Source organism: Giraffa tippelskirchi, chromosome 11 (assembly GCF_054371585.1).
Source record: "Giraffa tippelskirchi isolate mGirTip1 chromosome 11, T2T-mGirTip1v1.2.pri, whole genome shotgun sequence".
Classification (NCBI taxonomy): domain Eukaryota; kingdom Metazoa; phylum Chordata; class Mammalia; order Artiodactyla; family Giraffidae; genus Giraffa; species Giraffa tippelskirchi.
Window position 1 is genome coordinate 123,428,510 of NC_137285.1, and position 20,143 is coordinate 123,448,652.

General features: G+C 43.5%; 1 protein-coding gene across 6 annotated transcripts in view; it reads right to left on the reverse strand.

Moving 5' to 3' along the window:
• CLPB (ClpB family mitochondrial disaggregase) overlaps nt 1–20,143 on the reverse strand; it is a 143,286-nt gene that overhangs the window by 82,728 nt on the left and 40,415 nt on the right. For 5 of the 6 annotated variants that reach the window (XM_081539510.1, XM_081539509.1, XM_081539507.1 and 2 more), the window contains one exon: nt 8,722–8,825. In XM_081539510.1, the coding sequence (XP_081395636.1) occupies nt 8,722–8,825 (104 nt within the window). Of the gene's footprint in view, nt 1–2,289; nt 2,380–8,721; nt 8,826–20,143 lie in introns of all 6 variants that reach the window. The other variant, XM_081539508.1, reaches the window with a different exon arrangement.

Genomic DNA, 20,143 nt, shown 5'->3' on the forward strand with positions numbered 1-20,143 from the left:
CGTCGAATTTATTCTTTTTAATAAAACATGTCAACTAGTCTATCTCCTCCTAGTCAAACATATATATAGATTTGGAGGGCTAAAAGAATAGAAACAATTAACCTAACTGGCTGCTATACTTAATCCTGAAGTTGGTCAAAAGGCCTAATGGATAGATAGTGCATTGTCCATTCAAGTGCCTCTACAGGGGCTGACACTGCTGAGAAATGACATGCAGAACCACTGGTGCTGAAGGTGTGTCAAGGCTCTGACAATGATGAGGAAGAGGCAGGGACATAATTAAAAATAATAACTTGCCCAAATAGCTTTTGGCCTGGCAGATCCCCAAATTTTCCAAGACTTTGGACAAGTCAGAGGTTTTGAGCCAAGTGTGGGGCACATGTTGGCTGACATGGGTGCTGGGTTCTCTAAAGAGCATGATATGGTTCTGCTGGCATTTGACATCATCTCTCTGCCTCAGTTTCCCTTAGTGCCTATGTCACAGGGTTGCTTTGAGCATGCACTAAGTACCAATAAACGTAACCTGCTGCTGTAGCTATTATCATCATCTTATTATTATTACTTCCCCTGCTTCTCTACCGTGGAAGGAGTGAGCTCCTATAGTACCCTCTCCTCTAGGACCTGCAAGGCTCCTCTCTGCCTAAGAGATAAAGTTCAAGCATCTGGATCTGGCCCCAGCCTACTCACTTTAAAGCAGCACCTTTACTGCTCATTACCCTCTAAAATGAATCTTCTGCTGTATGGATGCTTCACCCTAACAAGTTTACTTGCTGCCCTGAAATATATTTTTTCCATTTCCCACCTACAAAAATTCCGGACATAATATAGGCCCTTCTCTGAAAAAGTGAAAGTGAAAGTCTCTCAGTCAGGTCTGACTCTTTGAGACCTCATGGACTATACAGTCCATGGAATTCTCCAGGCCAGAATATTGGAGTGGGGAGCTGTTCCCTTCTCCAGGGGATCTTCCCAACCCAGGGATCGAACCCAGGTTTCCCACACTGCAGGTGGATTCTTGACCAGCTGAGCCACCAGGAAAGCTCACGCCCTTCTCTGATTATACACAATTCGCACTCAGTTGCTATAAAACTCAGTTGCTCTATAAAACCTTCTTATACTTCAAGACTCAAATACCATTTTATTTCCTGAAGCTTCAGACAGATTCTCTTCTTTGAGCTCTGATAGTCCTTGTTATCAGCATCTCTGACTGGACCCTTGTCAAACATAATCTTGGTCATGTCATCAATCTTTATTCTTATTATTGCCAGCACCTTATATGTGTATGATACCTTGTATTTTCTCAAGTATTTAATAAGTATTTTAATTTGATCTTCGTAATAAGCCTATGGTATAGAATATATTATTCTCTACAGAAGAGAAAATCAAGGCTCAGAGAGATAAAGAGAATTGCCCGAGGTCACACAGGTGATGACCAAGCCATTCCTTGAACTAGAAGATAATGTTTGGCTCTTTGCAGATAACAGTTTGTTACTGCTGAAGGCTATGGTAGAGACACTGAAGCATTTGGAAGCATTTGGAAGGCTGTGTCAGATACTGAATGAAGTTTTATAAGAGTATGATGATGATGATGATGATGATATAAAAACAGAAATTTACATTAATGGAATTCCTTCTATGTTCTAGCTTTTAGGCTAAGGATAAACACACTACTTCTAACTCTCCCACTAATGTTTATTTTACAAATAAGGAGACAGAGCCTCCAAGAGGTATAGAAAATTGTCCTAGGTGTCACAGCTATTAAGTGTTCTGTGCACCCATAATACCACGCTTAAGCACACAGACTCTCTAGGAATGAAACTTAAAGTGAAAAAAAGTCTCTTCCAGGGAAAAGGTCCAGATGAATTTTTTTAAAGCAGTTCAAGCACAAGTAGCCTAGAACATCTATTCAAAGAGTAGGAGCCTGTTAGAAATGCAAAATCTCAGGTCCAACCCCAGACACACTGAATTAAAATCTCAGGATCTGGGAGTGGGGCAGGAATCTGTGTTTTGACAAGCTATATCTATGGCGTAAAAATCTTATTCTCTATAGATGGGAAAATCAGGGCTCAGAATAACAGAGAATTGCCCAAGGTTACACAGGTGATGGCCAAGCCACTCTTTAAGACTGTGAGATAGGTGATTCTTACATCCTTGGGACTATTATTACTCCCATTTGAGTTTGTCTCCAAGGGCACAGATTCTCTCTGCTGTGCCTGGGTAAGGCTGGACACGCAGTGGGTGCTGGGTCCTGGGGAGAGGGAGAAATATTATTATAGAGAGCAGTTCCATTACTGCCAGTGGGGACTCCTAGCCATCTCCTGAACTCCAGGGCACTTGTCCACTGGTTTGTGATGTACCAGCTTGCATCATCCTGTCCCCCATCTGAAGACACAGAGATGGGGAGGTCAGCTGGAGCAGGCGAGGACCTACAGCCCCTGGAGCTGTGGGAAGAGGGCCGCCCGGGCTGGGGGTGGGGTTAGGGTTGGCCTTGGCAGTTCCAGCCGGGCAAACCAGGCCCCTATCCCCAGAACTGAGGTTCTGCACAACTCATCTTTATTCAGTCGCCACTTGGAACTGAGAAGAGAAGCTGATTTATAGCCTGCTCTGGCTACGTTTCTGCCGTGTTTTATTGTTTTAATTGTGTATATGAGAGGCGCTCAGAGTGCTCGCGTGCATTTCTGACAGCCCCAGACACCCAAGGTTTATAACAGTTACTTACAAGCAGCCAGGGGCATCCCTGACTGGGTGACTTGTTTACTGTTATCACTAATTTACTGCCTCCTCCACCTGAGGATTGGGGCCCACACCCAGCAGCCAGCTACAAGTGGAACTCTCCTAGAGTTGGCATGGGTGAGGCTCAAGGCACTGCATGGAATGTGGTCAGGATCAGTGGATGAAATGGTAGAGAAGCAGCCGTGATCTCCAAGCTCCCCTCCATGTGTCCCCTCTGTGCCTTTGCTCAAGCGTGATCTCTGCTTAGAATATCTTTTCTTTTTTTCTCCTCTCTCCACTACCCAAAGCCAGGCTCAAATCCTACTTCTAAGCACATTACTTGCTCTGAAGATAAGCCTAAAGTTTCTAGAACCTTAGAAATCACATGGCTGACAGGAATCTTGGAAGCAATATAATCTAATGACCCTTTACAGAATCCCTGATGGGCAGCCAGCCAGCCTCTGTCAGTACCCCTTGAGTGGTGAGTTGCTCAGTACCTCTAAGGCAAGTTTCCTGCCTTTCATTGAGACAAGACCCAACGCCACAGAGAAATTCTTCATCATATGTTACTGTGCTTTACATGTGATTATTTCTAGTCGTTCAAACAACTCTTTAGGATGGGTATTGTTATCCCTAGGTTACAGATGAGCAAACCGAAATTCAAGTGGCTTAAGGTCACACGACTGGTGACAGAGCTTAGGTGAACCATAATTTCCTGGCTCTGAAGCCTAACCTTTCTCCAGGATATCACTGTGCCTCTGAAGATGCCATTCCGAGAGCTGGAGAGGACAGAATAGTCAGCCAATAAGGCCAAGCATCCCTGTATCGCCTGCACCAACAGCCCTGCTCTCTACCCTGAAACACCAACCCTGACAAGAGTGGAAGACACTAACATGCCAGCTAAGCAGGCTTCTTGCTAGAGCAATACCAAACATCAGGCCGGAGAAGCAGTTCACCAGGAATGGTGAATGAGGCAGCTGACAGCAAAGCCTCAGCAGCAAGGAGGTTTCTTTTCTCTCTAGGCTGTGCCCTTTCTGACTAGGCAGAACAGACACAGAGCACCTCTCTGAGAGAAGAAAACCAGGCAACTTCTCCAAAACCTTTCGGTCTCCTTGCCTGGATCCTCGTTTCTCCCCACATCTTAAATGCTGGCATCCTGAGTGAGGGACTTGTCCTCCTATCCCTTCCCTTTAACTCCTTTCCTCAGGCAGTTTCAGTCACATTCATTGTTTTAACTACCAAGCAAATGCTGCCAGATGTCTTTGAACTCCAGACCGACTCATCCAATGGTTCACCCAAAGCAGAAACCAAGGTGACAAACAGGTGCCTCCTTTTCCATCAATTCCCACATTCCACCGAATACTCAAAATCCTCCTAGTATTTTTCGAATATCTATTTCTCTCCACTCCCATATATTTCTTTTAGAAATCCTTAGAAGTGAGACGTGCATTTTGGGGGAGAGGAGCATGGTTTCTCATCCAATTCTCAAAGGGATCAAAACATTAAGAACCATTGCTAACCTCTCCTCTCCAATTCATCCCCATTCCATGAGAACGGTCTATCTAAGCTGCTAATGTAAACTGAGCATTCCCCTACTTGAAATCCTTCAATGGCCTTTAGAAAACACTATGAGCTCCCTAGAATTGCCTTATAGGGTCCTTCCCATGTAGAAGCCTGCCTCCCCCTGTGGTCTTACTTCTAGCTGTTCTTAGTACTGTGGCAGATGATTCCACCTGCTATCACTTAGCCTTTATCTCTGCATGTGTTGTTCCTTCTGCCTAGAAAGTCCATCCCGCTTAGTCTGCCTGGCAGTCTCTGACTCAACCTTAAGACTCAATTCAAAGTCACTTACCCTGTGACACTTCCCAGACATGAGTCTGCCCTCAGGTAGAGGGCATCACTACTTATACAAGTGCTACCTATATCCTTTGTACATCTATCTACCTTTGCATATATCATTCTGCACTGTGATGCCTGTTCATAGGTCTGTCTTATTACTTGACTGAGAGCAGATCATATATACTGAGGGACTAGATCATATATATTCCTTTTAATTTATTCCCAGCATCTGGCAGAGTGCCTGGCACTTAGGAAGTGCATGCTCAATTATAAATGAACCAAATTAATAAGTGATTGTAACTGTAGAATACTTTATGATTCACACATCACATCTCTTCAACTTCACAATAATACTGATAAAGTAGACAAGGGATATATTACAGTAATTTAGGGAGGTCTTGCCAAAGTCAAACTATAACTCAATACTTCCCTTCAGTACTGACCACAGGCTGAGTCCCACAGAAATATCTATTAGAAATTTAGTGAACTTGATGGCACTGACTCTATGCTCCAATACTGAAGAACTTTCCCATGAATTTGCCTACACACACTCTGGGCAAGGGGCTTGTAACTCTTCTTCTATTTAACCTCCTCACATATCCCCAAGTAATGTAATTTCCCATGAAAAAAGTCAATTCAGTCAAAATAAAAAAAACAAAAACAAAAACCAGGATTCTTTTGTTTTTGTCTACTTCCTCAGTGAAAATGACCCTGAGCTGGGTACAGTGACCTGCATAGAGTGGGCAGTCAATAAATACTGGTTGAATGGATGAATGAATGAGGTATTTCTAAATGGGAAAAGGAAAGAAAAGTATGTTTAACAAGGAGCTAAAGGCTTAGGCTGGTAAGGAGAGGAGAACTCTGAGATGACTGTAAAGGACCATCACTCTCCAGGTTCAGAGTCAGAAAGCAGAGCACATGAAGTCCAAGTGCAGAGTACATCCACACTGACACACCAGCAAAAATCAGAGGAGCTGCCAGAAAACCATGGCTGGCAAAGGCAGCCTGCAATTCAAAACAGAGAAAAAGCTACAAGTTAGATCTTGCAAGCCACACAGCAGTGAACTTATGAATGACTGTTGATAGTTATTGCTTAAATCTAGAATTTATTTATATTTAATGGTTCAGAAACACTTAGATGATTACTGGGCACCAGTGTGGGTTTGCTAGGGATAATACAAAACCATGCCAGAATAACCTAACATCCTGCTGGGCAAGGATTCCTATGCAACAAATTAAGACAAATGTTAAACATGTTTTTATTTCAGCAATAAATCTCTTACAATTTTGTGGACAAGATGGAGAAATGGAGGCTAGAAAAAAAAGAAGTTTGGAGGATCTACAATTCTGACTGTTGAATAATGCTTCTAAATTGTCCTGATCATGAATGAATTCCAGGGCTCTGTACTTAATAGAGTCCTTATAAACACTGTAATCAAAGACTAGCACATGAAGTGCATGATGGCAGGGACCTTGCTTGTCTAACAGTGCTGAGACCAGTCCCTGCTAGATAGGAACGTAATCAATAAAATTTTTTAAAATTACTTTTGAATAAGTGAATGAGTCCATAGAAAGCCTATTCACTAAATTTGCAGATCATATAAATTAATATAGTTAATATTTCTGTCTGCATTTCATGAGAGATATATTAGTTTGTTCCAATATTTCTGTTGCCTACCTACCTAGAATGTAGGCTGGCTAGCACAAGAGTTAAAAAAATTCAAAGGAGGTTGATTAAAAAAGGCAAAGAAAGAGAAAGGAAGCAAGGAAGGGAGGGAAGGAGGGAGGAAGGATAGGAGAGAGGATGGAAGGGAGGGAGGGAGGAAGGAAAGGAGGAAGGAAGGAGAGAAAAAAGAAAATATCTAAAACAAAGTTGGCAAACTACAGCCTATGGGCCAAATCCAACCTGCTACCAACTTTTGTAAATAAAGTTTTATTGGAACACATCCATGTACACTCATTTGTGTATTATGTTCTATGCTACAATGGCCAAGATAAATAGCCACAACTGAGACCAACTGGCCCACAAAGCTTTAAAATGGTTACTATCTGGCACTTGCCAGAAAAAGTGTGCTGACCACTGATCTAGAATGCTGAATATGAGCATCAACCTGGAAAGCTGAACGCAAAGGTGCATGCATGCTCAGTTGCTTCAGTAGTGTCTGACTCTTGTGACCCTATGGACTGTAGCCTGCCAGGCTCCTCTGTCCATGGCATTCTCCAGGCAAGAATACTGGAGCAGGTTGCCATGCCCTCCTTCAGGGGATCTTCCTGACTCAGGGATTGAACTCACGTCTCTTGCAACTCCTGCACTGCAGGTAGATTCTTTATCCACTGAGCCACCTGGGAAGCCCCAGAACACAAAGGTTGAAAACTTTAAATGCAGGGGTGGGGACCAGTGTGACAGCAGAGGCAGGACTAGATGGCTTCACAGTTCTGAGATTCTGTGAAATCAAAAATGCTTACTGGGTGGTGTTTGGATCCCAAGAGCAGAAGAGAAGGCCCTCGAATAATTCCTTCCCTTCTACTTGGCCCTGCCCCTCAGCAAATGCTCCTCCTTGCTTTTTGGTGAAAGTACTGGAACAGAAGGTAGAACTGAGGGTGGCAATGCTGTGTCTGAGTGAATGGAGGACAGCCTTTAAGCTGAGTTCACATACATCAGGCTGCAAATATAGGGCAAGTCTGGCACTCATGAAATTCTCCTCTACTGCAAACAAAATGAATATAATTCCCCCAGCTCAGTGCGGAATCCAAGGTGGCATAGGTCACGGCTTGCACATAGAACTGTCAGCTCATGAGGAAAGAAAAGACCTGTGAGCAGATCATAGTTCAAATAACGATTTAAAGGGCCAAGATTTAGAGAACATTCAAAGGAGCAGTAGAGAACAGGTTGCAGAGAAGGCTCTGTGGAGGGTATAGCTACAGCAAGGGAGCTTGACAGAGAAGGAGCAGGTTCAGAGGTGGAGGCAGGGGAGGGCAACTTCACACTTCACCTGGGTAGCAATGCTCTGATGCTTTCAACATTTTTCTCATGCTGCTGATATAAGAAACCTTGCTGGGGCAGCAATGACACCTCCGCCCTAGGCTACCACACACCCATGTCAGTCTGGCAGCCTTGATGACAGTTCTGAGGGCTGAGCATACTTCTCCCCTCTGCTGAACCTCCCCTCAGGTCAATGTTCTGACCCTGAAGCAGTCAGCAAGGCTGTCTCTCCTGGCATCATTGCAAACTCTAAAGCAGCCACAGCTTAGCTGCCCTGTTGCTGGAAAGTGAGGGGAATCTCAGGCTCTGTGAGTGAGCCAGGATAATGGGTGGGCAGCGGAGTCAATCTGGACAAGCAAAGCTCAAATGTAAAATATTCATCTCTGTCTGCAGTCAAATCAACCTGCCCTCTTCTCAATTCCACTTTCGAAAAACTACTCACCAGAGGCAATTCAGACTAACTCGCACAGGTACCTTCCAACAGACATGTGACCAAGCCCTGGTAAAGGTGCACATCGGCTCTTTCCTCTGGAGAAGTCCAAGCAATCACCCACACAATACCCCAGCATGGTAATGATGACCACTCCATTTTATAAGCACAGACATCAAGGCACAGAGGAGGTCCACTCTTTGTCCTGGATCATTGAGTAAGTCGAGAGGCCAGTGCTAGAGAGAACACTATATTCCACATACAGGAGGGGGAGAAAAAACAGTATTCAGGGTAGTGTGGAGGGACTTGTGAGGCTAAGGGAACCAGTAAAGCTGGTTTCTAGTCCTGGGGCAGGGCTGGGGCAGGCTAAGTCCACAGGAAATAGAGGAAGAATAAATCCACATTTCACATAGTTGCCCTAATTATCTTATGGAAACCTGCTTCATTGTCCACTCATCTGAGACTCCACAGGTTGAGGCGCTTTTGGCAGAACACCAGTTAAGAGGTTTTCCTATCCTTCTCCTCAGTCATTAAATGAGGCCTCTTATCTTATTCCCTAAGACCTGAAGTGACATAAATGACAGAGTCAGAGGGGGCTGTGAAGGGGACCTGCCCCAAGCCTTTGGGTTATCCATGAGTCCCCAGAGGATGAGGGACTTGCAGGCTCTCACCTGAGTAGCTGGTAGAGCTGGCACGGAGAACAGCTACTGGAAGCCCCAGGGAGGAGAGCTCGAAGAATGGCACAGTAGTCCACACTTACCTTCTAAAGAATGGATTCCCTGCTCCTTGGCTGTCTTGTATACACTGCTAAAATCGTCCCCAAGGTTTGGGTCAGCACCAGCTGCAAGCAGGACCTGCACCACACTGGAAAAAATCAGACAGACATAAGTGTCAAAAACAGGAAAGGTCCAGGAAGTAAAGACTGCAATTCTGAGGCATGTTTAGGGATTGGCTCTGGCTCTGTTCACCTGAGTGGTACAGTGGAAAGAACATGAATTTTACAAGCATTGAACACAAGGGTAGGAAAGTTGGCTCTGAAACGTTACTGTCTGAGAGGCTCTGGACAAGTTATCTAACACCTCCCTAAGGCTCAGGATCCACAACTATAAAATATGAAGTGTTTATTCAACAACTACTTATCAAATGCTTACTATGTTCAAGTCACTGTTTTAGGTGCTAGGGTCCATGACCTCAGGGAGCTTACAGTCTCTTCAGGGAAGGACAACAATTTACCATAAAATTCTAGCAAAGTGTGATGAAGGCTATGATGGGAAAAGTACCATGCATGGTGGGAAACCAAGGGAGGGGATCAAGGAAGGCATCTCGGGGAATGAAGACCTGAAAAGGCTAAATAACCAGATCCAGGTTGGTGAAGTGGGAGGACCCAATGCATTCACAAATCTTGGGAGGCAAAAAAGCATGAAGTTTCATCTGAAGAAAGAAGACCTGGAGCAGAGGGTGTAAGGGGAAGAGAAGTGGAAGATGAAGGGCTTTAAGCTACTGAAGGGCTTAAAGGGGAAGTGACATGGCAACACAAGCTTTTCCTCCCCACTTATATGTGTACACACACACAGTACATATCATACTGAAATATTAAATTGAAAAATGAAAGTCTTCTCTTATAGCCATCTCCTCAATCTAAATTCCAGGAGTAATTACTATTTATAGTTTGGTGTGTTCTCTTCTAAATCTTTGCTATCAGAAGAATCACTCCTATAGCCATGTGAGAACGGACCGGAGGGAGAAGGACAGAGGCGGGAGGCTCCACAGTGAGGTTAGATTAGGTGAATTTATAAAGCACTAACCACAGTGCTTGACCCAGGAAGTGCTCTTTGTATTAGTTTCCCTTGTCTTATGTGATGTTCCTGCTAATACTCCCCCCCTTTTTTTCTTATAAAAAGAGTTCATGTTCACTATAAGAAATTTAGAAAATATAGCTAATCAAAAATAAAAAACTGTTTTAGAATATATAACATCTTTCCAGTTTTTTTCCACGTATGCACATTTTTATTTACAAAAAAATGGGGTCATATATAAGTTCTCCCTAAACATGTATATACCTCTTCCATGAATTATATATTTGTCTATCACACTGTTTTTAATGACTGCACAGTATTCTACCATAAGGCTTGTCTATACTTAATTTAGCCAATCTCCAACTATAAAATAATTATTTTTTAATATTTCTATAATAATCTATTTTCTTTGAATAAATTCCTAAGAAATGAATTTCTAGATCAAACCTATAAACATTTTTAAGGTTTTTGATAAATGTTACCAAATTGCCTTTCAGAATGTGATTTTTATTTCTACTATCAAAACAAGAAGGATGAGAGTAACTATTGTGCCTTCCTTTCATTAAAATGTGAGTGAGTGACTGAAGGTCACTTAGTCGTGTCCAATTCTTTGCGATAGTCCATGAAATTCTCCAGGCCAGAATGTGGGTAGCCTTTCCCTTCTCCAAGGGATCTTCCCAACCCAGGAATTGAACCCAGGTCTCCCGCATTGCAGGTGGATTCTTTACCAACTGAAGCCACAAGAGGAGCCCAAGAATACTGGAGTGGGCAGCCTATCCCTTCTCCAGCAGATCTTCCCGACCCAGGAATCAAACCAGGGTAGCCTGCATTGCAGGCAAATTCTTTACCAACTGAGCTATGAGGGGAGCTCTTTCATCAAATAGGCCATTTTTTTTCTTTTTCATAGTGTGTTAATCTGGACACAGAAAATGTGTTAGACAGAAAATGAAATCACATCAGTTTCAATTTGCGTTTCTTTGATTACTAGTGAAGCTGGACTTTAAAAAAATCTTTAATAATCAATTGTGTTTCTTTTTTCATGAATTATAATAATCAATTGTGTTTTTATTCTCATGAATAATGTCCTTTGCCTATTTTTCTTTCAGTATGTTTATCTTTTGCTCACTGGACTTTAAAACTATTAATGCTTTTGAAGGCATAAATTGCAAGCATTAAAAAAAAAATTATTCTAGGAAATTCCCTGGTGACCCAGTGATTAAGATTTGGTGATTTCACTACCAGGGTCTGGGTTCAATCCCTGGTCAGAGAACTAAGATCCTACAAGTCATGTGGTGACATGTAGCCAAAAATAAATAAAAATTTAAAAATTACTCTAATTATCATAACTATTAAAAAGCTAAACTGTAATTTTAGATTCTCTTCATTGTTAAGTTTTTCAGTATCTGTAGTCAGTAGTGTTGTTGGTTTTCCCTGTATTAACTGGTTTGAATTTCATAACCTTCAATAGGCACAGGACTTGGCCCAATTATCTGCTGAATGGATGAATGAATTTCAGTAACTCCCATGCACACACATAAACACACACACAGTTCTCATAGATAAGTAACATGGTCAAGTGAGTCTCCTGTCTCTAATACCCCTTACCTAAAAAGATTTCAAGGATTACCTTTTATAGGTAATTTATCCAGGCTATGAATTATGATCCTAAAGAGAAATGAGAAGGGTCTCTAAGCAGCTAAAATCCACATCTAAAAGTCAGATATGTAATTCACAGCAGACACTGTCAGGTTTTTAGTTGGAGACTATTTGCTCATCAGTTCAGTTCAGTCGCTCAGTCATGTCCAACTCTTTGCGACTCCAAGGACTGCAGCACGCCAGGCTTCCCTGTCCATCACCAACTCCCAGAGCTTACTCAAACTCAAGTTCATCAAGTCAGTGATGCCATCCAACCATCTCATCCTCTGTTGTCCTCTTCTCCTCCCACCTTCAACCTTTCCTAGCATCAGGGTCTTTTCAAATGAGTCAGTTCTTCCCATCAGGTGGCCAAATTATTGGAGTTTCAGCTTCAGCATCAGTCCTTCCAATGAATATTCAGGACTGATTTCCTTTAGGATGGACTGGCTGGATCTCCTTGTAGTACAAAGGACTCTCAAGAGTCTTCTCCAACACCACAGTTCAAAAGTGTCAATTCTTCGGCACTCAGCTTTCTTCACAGTCCAACTCTCACATCCATACATGACACTGGGAAAACCATAGCTTTGACTAGACAGACCTTTGTTGGCAAAGTAATGTCTCTGCTTTTTAATTTGCTGTCTAGGTTGGTCATAACTTTTCTTCCAAGGAGCAAGCATCTTTTAATTTTATGGCTGCAGTCATCATCTGCAGTGATTTTGGAGGCCCAGAAAATAATATCTGTCACTGTTTCCATCGTTTCCCCATCTATTTGCCATGAAGTGATGGGACTGGATGCCATGATCTTAGCTTTCTGAATGTTGAGTTTTAAGCCAACTTTTTCACTCTGCTTTTCACTTTCATCAAGAGGCTCTTTAGTTCTTCTTTGCTTTCTGCCATAAGAGTGGTGTCATCTGTATATCTGAGGCTACTGATATTTCTCCTGGCAATCTTGATTCCAACTTGTGCTTCATCCAGCTCTGCATTTCACATGATGTACTCTGCATATAAGTTAAATATGCAGGGTGACAATATACAGACTTGATGTACTCCTTTCCCGATTTGGAACCAGTCTGCTGTTCCATGTCCAGTTCTAACTGTTGCTTCTTGACCTGCATACAGATTTCTCAGGAGGCAGGTGCTGTGGTCTGGTATTCCCATCTCTTTCAGAATTTTCCACAGTTTATTGTGATCCACACAGTCAAAGGCTTTGGTGTAATCAATAAAGCAGAAATAGATGTTTTTCTGGAACTCTCTTGCTTTTTTGATGATCCAATGGATGTTGGCAATTGGATCTCTGGTTCCTCTGCCTTTTCTAAATCCAGCTTGAATATATGGAAGTTCATGGTTCACGTATTGCTGAAGCCTGGCTTGGAGAATTTTGAGCATTACTTTACTAGCGTGTGAGATGAGTGCAATTGTGTGGTACTTTGAACATTCTTTGGCATTGCCTTTCTTTGGGATGGGAATGAAAATTGACCTTTTCCGGTCTTGTGGCCACTGCTGAGTTTTCCATATTTGCTGGCATATTGAGTGCAGCACTTTCACAGTATCATCTTTTAGGATTTGAAACAGTTCAACTGGAATTCCATCACCTCTACTAGCTTTGTTCATAGTGATGCTTCCTAAGGTCCATTTGATTTTGCATTCCAGGATGTCTGGCTCTAGGTGAGTGATCACACCATCATGATTATCTGGGTCATGAAGATCTTTCTTGTATAGTTCTTCTGTGTATTCTTGTCACCTCTTCCTAATATCTTCTGCTTCTGTTAGGCCCATACCATTTCTGTCCTTTATTGTAATTTACTTATAGTTTACAAATAATTTGGAAAGGACTGTCATCAGTCTTCCTACTTCCCAGAAGATGAAAAGTTAAGAGGGTTCAAAAAGGCTGTCAGAGATGGGCAAACTAACTGCAGGCAGTGAGAAAAATATCTCATGGCAAAGGATGCAGTATGGTACAGCAGTTATAATGTTGGCTTTAAAATCTAAGACCATGGTACAGATGGGCTTCTCTGGAGAAAATGGACAAGAATCTGCTTGCCAGTGCAGGGGACATTGGTTCAATCCCTGGTCTCGGAAGATTCCACATGCCTCGGAGCAACTGAAGCCTGTGCGCCACAACTGAGCCCACTTGCTGAAATTACTGAGACCAAATGCTGCAACTACTGAAGCCTGCGCACCTAGAGCCTTGTGCTCCACAATAAGAGAAACCACTGCAAAGAAACCTGTGCACTGCCATGCAACACAATGAAGAGCAGCCCCTGCTGACCACAACTAGAGAAAGCCCACACAGAGCAACAAAGATCCAGTGCAACCAAAAATAAATCAATAAATAAATTAAAAAAAAATCTGAGTCAATATGAGCATCAACATGAATAATGACATTAACGGACTATCACCCATTGTACACTAAGATTCCAAGAGTCCATACAGTCAATGGGGGAGAAGGGAAAGCTCTTTTTTTTTTTTACTGTAGAATGACAACTAATAAATGTAGAACACATGATGAAATTAGAAAATCACTCTGTATCATAATTATCAGATATTAAGAGTATCCAGCTCATATGACTCTGTTAGTGCATATAATGTGCTTTAATAGTGTATGACACATAATAAGTGCTCAACAGATACTAGCTATTATGATTGTGTACCTGACCCTATGATTGGACTGTAGGAAAGTGAAGAGACTTATGAACCGACACACAAATAGGGAAGATGGTGTGACATTTTATAACAAATACAGGGAAGCGCTATCATTTACTAACTGTGATCTTGGACAAATTATTATACCTCTGAAACTCCATTTCCTTACTAGAATAATAGGAATTATGATGCCTCCCCCTTGTAAGTTATGAGATAAAAACTCTACAGTGCCTGGCACATCAAAGGAGATCCACAAATATGAGCTCTCTTCTCTGTGTCCATATAATCTTAGTGATAATTACACAAGCCGAAGTAGGCTCCAAATCTATACCTAATCAGCCCCAGCACTCGTGCTGCCATGTGTTGTGTTAAGAAGGCAGCTCTTCTATATTCTACACAAGTTGGCTTGTTTTAAAATCTAAGTGAGGAGGCTTTGTCAATCTAAACTCAAAGGGACATAATTTGGTTAATGCTCAGCTGCTGTATCCAATCACCATTCAATCACAACCCTTCCCAGGGCAGGCTGTCCCTCTAGGCATTTAGTGTCACTAACTGTGCTACCTGGGCCTCTCCAGGTTCCTGAGTATTGATTCCATCTGTCCAATTTGCAGGCTGTAAGACGTGTCCAAGCAACTGAGTATGCTACCCTTGGCCCCAGGGGGCAGACAGTGTTCTGGCAGGATGGGGAGAGGAAAGTGATGAGGCTAGGCCCTGGGGCTGCTAACCCAATCAAAAGGAATGGGCAATTCACTTCACAAACTTGGAGGACAAGGAGGGTAAGCATCCAAGCGAGTGACTCATTCTGCAATCTTGGAGAAGATTCCTTTCACTTTTCATAAACGCAACGGGCAGCAGCGCCACGGTGGGGTAGAGCTAGGACTAAAAGAACCATGGCTGTTCTGTGGTCCAGAGTGGTGCCAAACAACTTACCATACAGCTAGTAAGCTTTTTGTCCAAGAGCCATCTCATACTTAAAAAGCATTTGACCCAGAGTTCCATGGGGATCAGGCCTTTTTTTGGAGAAGTCAGGCTAAAGGGCTACATGACTCTAGTTAGCTTTGAAGACAAAAAGAACTTTGTGGACATGTGGAATGCAGCAGGGCAGAAATAGGGTAGAAGGCCAGCCAGGTAAGAGAAACCTAGGGCAAGGCTGGTGAGAACAGGCTTAGCAGCAGGTCAGGCCCAGGGAGTGCCAAGAAGTTCCTAGTCAAAACAGAGCCAAGGGCCAGAGACCAGGCAGCAGAGAGCCAAAAGCCAGGTCGTATGTTAAGGACTAGAGGCAGAGGGAAACAGCAGACAAAAAACAAGTCAATAATCAGAAATCAAGAAACACACTGGTATGAGGCCAAGGGAAGGCAAAAGAAGCAGACACCAGGAGTAACAATGAGGAGACTTCGGAAATGAAGAGATTTCTGTCTCTTTGACATTTTTGTTTTTGCTGAAGTGGAAACAAATCCTCCAGTTCAGAACTGTACCTGGGAGAAGCTGACGTATAACAGATGGTGAGCTGGCCCACCTGGCTGACAAGGGGATTACCGGATCTGATGGTACAAAGGGAGGCAGGCACTCCTATTCAAGGTGATCCACCAAAGGATAACTGCAACCAACTCTGTTCTGGTGCTGGCATGATGGCTGCCATTTGTGAGGTCTAGGTTTAGGTATCACTACCTTAAATGTGAACAGCTGGTGCCAAATGGGCAGTGCCTAGTATGGGCTAGGTCTTCATGGTTTTAATAGCTGGACTAAAGGGGGCAGAGTACACCATTCCACTCACTCATGTTTTTCTGTAACACACTCAAAGGAACTATGCTGACTACTCCACAGGTTCTCACTGGGCAAAGGCTTACAAACATCAGCAATTCTCCCAGCCAGTTCAGAACTTGGCCTCTAGTAGTCTGTGGAAAGACATGCCTACCAAAGTCAGTATCAACTTCAAAGGCTAGAGATAATCTCCAGATACTTTACTTTCAATACGAACCTGGAAAGTCAGTGTCTGCAGCCTGAGAGGATGGCGGTTTAGAGTTGGCCTTGAGTGACTTGGCTCTGGTAGCAGTACGTGCCTTCCTGTGTGTCCATCACAATCTATTCTGGTCTTATCTCTGCCCAAGTGAGCTGACTTACCAAAAAGACTGAGCTGTGTGAATACTGAAGGTGAAGGTTGTGAGGGATAGTATCCAGCTGACAGGCTGGCAGAGGAAAAGCAACAGGACTGAGCTAGCCAGGCTGGGGAGCTCGCGGGTACTGCAGGCCTGGAAATCTGACTAGTCAGAAATGGTTAGGTATTGAAGATTGGCCTCAGGTAGGGAGGAGAATGCAGGTCCAGAACCCAAGACCTGGGTAAGAGTTATACAAGTGAGTAGGAGTAGTGAGCTCTGAGTCTAGGCTGAGAGCTGCTGTTTTCTTTCTACTTTCTTTTACTGTCTGCTGGTATAAGTATTCAATTTCTCAAGGAGCTAAGTAGGAGCTAAGTAGAGGAGCTAAGTAAGGAGCTCAGTGGAGCTAAGTAGGAAGAAAGCAGTCTAATAATAAGAGCTAGCATTTATATATACTTCCTACCCACCAGGCACTATTTTAAATATTAATACTTTATATATACTAACATTTAATCCTCACAACAACCCTATGAGGGAGGTTAAACAGAAACCAAGGGGTAAGTAACTTGCCCAAGGTCACTCAGTTGTAAGGAGCACAGGTGGGATTCAAACCAGGGCAGTCTGGCTACCAAGTCCATGTTCTTATCATTCAGCTATATTGCCTCTAACTTACCTTTATGGACCCTCAGGTAGTTAACAGTCTGGAGGACTTGCCTCAATTCAAGTTTTAGCAACAAGGCAAGTATCAGAAGTCCCACAGAAAAATGAGGCAAAAACACCCAGAGGAGGAAACAAACAAACAAGATGATTAAGTATACGAAGAAATTCTCAAGCTCATTTGTGATTAGAGAAACGAAAAAATTTTTAAATGAGACAGCACTTTACTGGGAATTTGGGGTTGATACGCATACACTGCTGTGTTTAAAACAGATAACCAACAAGGACTTGCTGTAAAAAATTTTTTTAAATGAGATAGCACTTTAAATTCAACATACTGGCAAAAGTGAGAAAGCTGAAAAACACCCAGTGTTGGTGAAGGCATGAGGATCTTAGATTCTTCAGGCACTGCCTGGGGACAGACTGATGCAGTTATTCCAGAAGTCATCTTGTAATATTTGTCACATTAAAGTACCTGACCCGATAACCCAGCACTTTGCTCCTGAATATACATATCTCAGAGCAATTCTTACACAGGTCCAAACATGGGAGATGTCCCCACACCTTTTGTGGCAGTGGGGAGTTGCAGGCACTCAAGTGTCTATCACTGAGGAAACGAGTGAGTTAAATGTGGTCTATAAAACATGATGCAGCAGTTAGAAGCAACAAGCTGGACACAAGAATAGATGATTTTTAAGACAGGGTTGAGGGACTTCCCTGGTGGCTCAGTGGTAGGTGAAAAGAATCCGTCTGCCAGTGCAGAAGACATGGGTTGACCCCTGATCTGGGAAGATCCCACATGACACGGAGCAACTAAGCCCGTGCACAACTACTGAGCCTGTGCTCTAGAGCCGATGAGCCGAAACCATTGAAACCTGGGTGCCTCAGAGCCTGTGCTCCACAAGAAAAGAAGCCACTGCAATGAGAAGCTAGCACACCACAACCAGAGAAAAGCCTGTGCAGCAATGAAGACCCAGCACAGCCAAAAATAAATAAATAAATAAATAAAATTACTAAAAAAATTAAAAAGGGTCAGATTTCCTGCCCTCATTTCTTCTAAAAGTTTATTCCTTCAGGGAGTCTCTCAACTGCAGAACTTCTAATTCCTATGTTGATCTAGTGATCTCGGGGGCTGAAGAATTAAGGGCCCAGTGAAAACAATGAACTCCCTGAAGTACACCAATGACCATCAAATATATCCCTCCTGCTGTGAGTGCCCCACCCCCCTACTGCCGCCCCACTTCCCCTTCAATTGGTTAGTGCTCACTCACCTTCAGGGCTCCTCAGTGACATAGTCATTAACTCAACTGAGGCCTGACTCTCAGCCCGGGTGCATACCCTTCCTGCTTGCACAGAACCCAATTCTCACTCAAGTGGAAGGTGCCACTCACCATATCATATTGTGATTGCCTGTCTATTTTTATTTACCTTTCCCAGTAGACCACAGGGCAAGGGCCATGTCTCAACCTTCTTTCCTAGCTTCTTGCCTAATGCCTAGATCACAATAAGTGGTCGACAGATGCTTTTTGAATGACTGTATGAATAAATGAAATAATTCATTTGGTGAGAAACAAGGGAGAGAGGTGGAAGGCAACTGTCTTAGCCTTTCCCAGCCTTCTCCTACCTGAGGGTCCAAACTGGGCTGCAGGCAGCTTAGCTGTGGAAAACGTCCCCATGTTCCTCTCCTGAGCACCAGACCCTTCCCGACTTACACCAGGCAGTGCCCAAACAAAGATGAGGAAATGAACCAGAGGGTGGTCTCTAAGAGGTAGCTCCTGAGACTCACAGAAGTCCCTTTGGAGCAACAGCCCCCACGAGGCATGTTTTAATTTGCTGATTAGGCTGTAATTAGATTAGAGGTGGAAGCACCCTTAGGAAGTTGGCTCATATGGACCTTGATGAGCTCCAATTTTCAAGACTGTGGGGTGTCACAAAGTTCGAGAGGGCAGTTGCATCGATTGGCTTTCTGCTCTCAGTGGCCGGAGGGGCTCTGGGTCATCACACTGTTTAGGAAAGAGGGAGGAAACCTGTGGTGTGAGCTGAGGCCTAGGCCGGGCCAGGCACGTGTCAGAGACGGCTGGCGAGCAGCTGGAGCTGGTGAAGCAAGAAGGGCAGTGATCCCAGCTCCAGGTCGTCCCCACACAATGTGGAGCTTCTGGAGAGGCTCCTCTGACTCCCCCTCCCCTTTACCCCCCACATCCAAGCACAGGGTCACCATGTCCCAAGGAGAAGACAAAGAGGTGACCTATTCTCAACCCAGCGCACACCTCGGTGAGGGAAGGAAGCAAAGAGGTCACAGTTCAGGAGATTTGCTGGAAGTCAAATGAGCTGTGGCTCATTCAGTCTACTGGCCAGTCTATGGGAGGTCAGGAAAGCAGGGTGGCCGACCAAAGGCACGTGTTGAATCTACAGATCCTGTGGTGGGGGGGAATGAGCTTGGGGCGGGGGCGGGTGGTGAGGAAATAGGAGGGCGGTTTTCTTTTCTTCTTTTTTGAGAGGATGGGGTGCAGTTTTCTTTTTAAAGCCAGCTTCCTTGGGAAACAAACTAAAGATTAGGTAGGAAGCAAGGTACCTGTGTAGAAAACGTGTCCCAGTTTTCTTGAATGAGGATGATATTTTATTTACTTCCCTCAAAAGGCAAAGATCAATAATCATAATAAAGCAGCCATAGAGGGTTGAGCACTTTACATTTACTGTTCCAGATCATTATAACCACTTGCAATGAGGTACCAGTCAATTTTATAAATGAATAAACTGGGGCTCAGCAAGATAACATGAGCTGTCCAAGTATACATGTTAAATAAACACAGGAACCAAGATTCAAATCCATTACTGTCTGGTGCACGTTTCCCTAAACCACACTGGTTTTCACCCACCTGACCATCCATTAGTCTGTCCTAACTCCCATAGTTGCTGGGCCCTTACTATGCACCAGGGACAGTGATATTTTCAGAGAGTCATAAAGCTAGCTGGGTTAATAAGAGGGAATCTGATTCAGATAGACAAGGGTCAAAAATCAATAGTGGACCCAGACAAGGTGAGATAATTTGGACAAAGCTCAAGGAAGGCATGACACGTTAAGTGGGCCACCAAACCAAGATTATCCATTGCAGGGTTTCACTCTTCACCTAGTTCTAAACACATGTCCATGCCTTTCAATCTGTGGTTCATAATACTCAGTGGCCAAACCAATGGGCCAGAGTGGTCAGGCCCTGGTTATTAGGGATTCTTTCCACAGTATGGGCTAGACCAGGCTCTCCATAGGCAAATCATCCATAAGAGCATGTTGGGGCTCCTACACTTACTATGCACTAGGCTGTCTTAAGCACATTTTAATCTTTGCAACCACATGATGCTG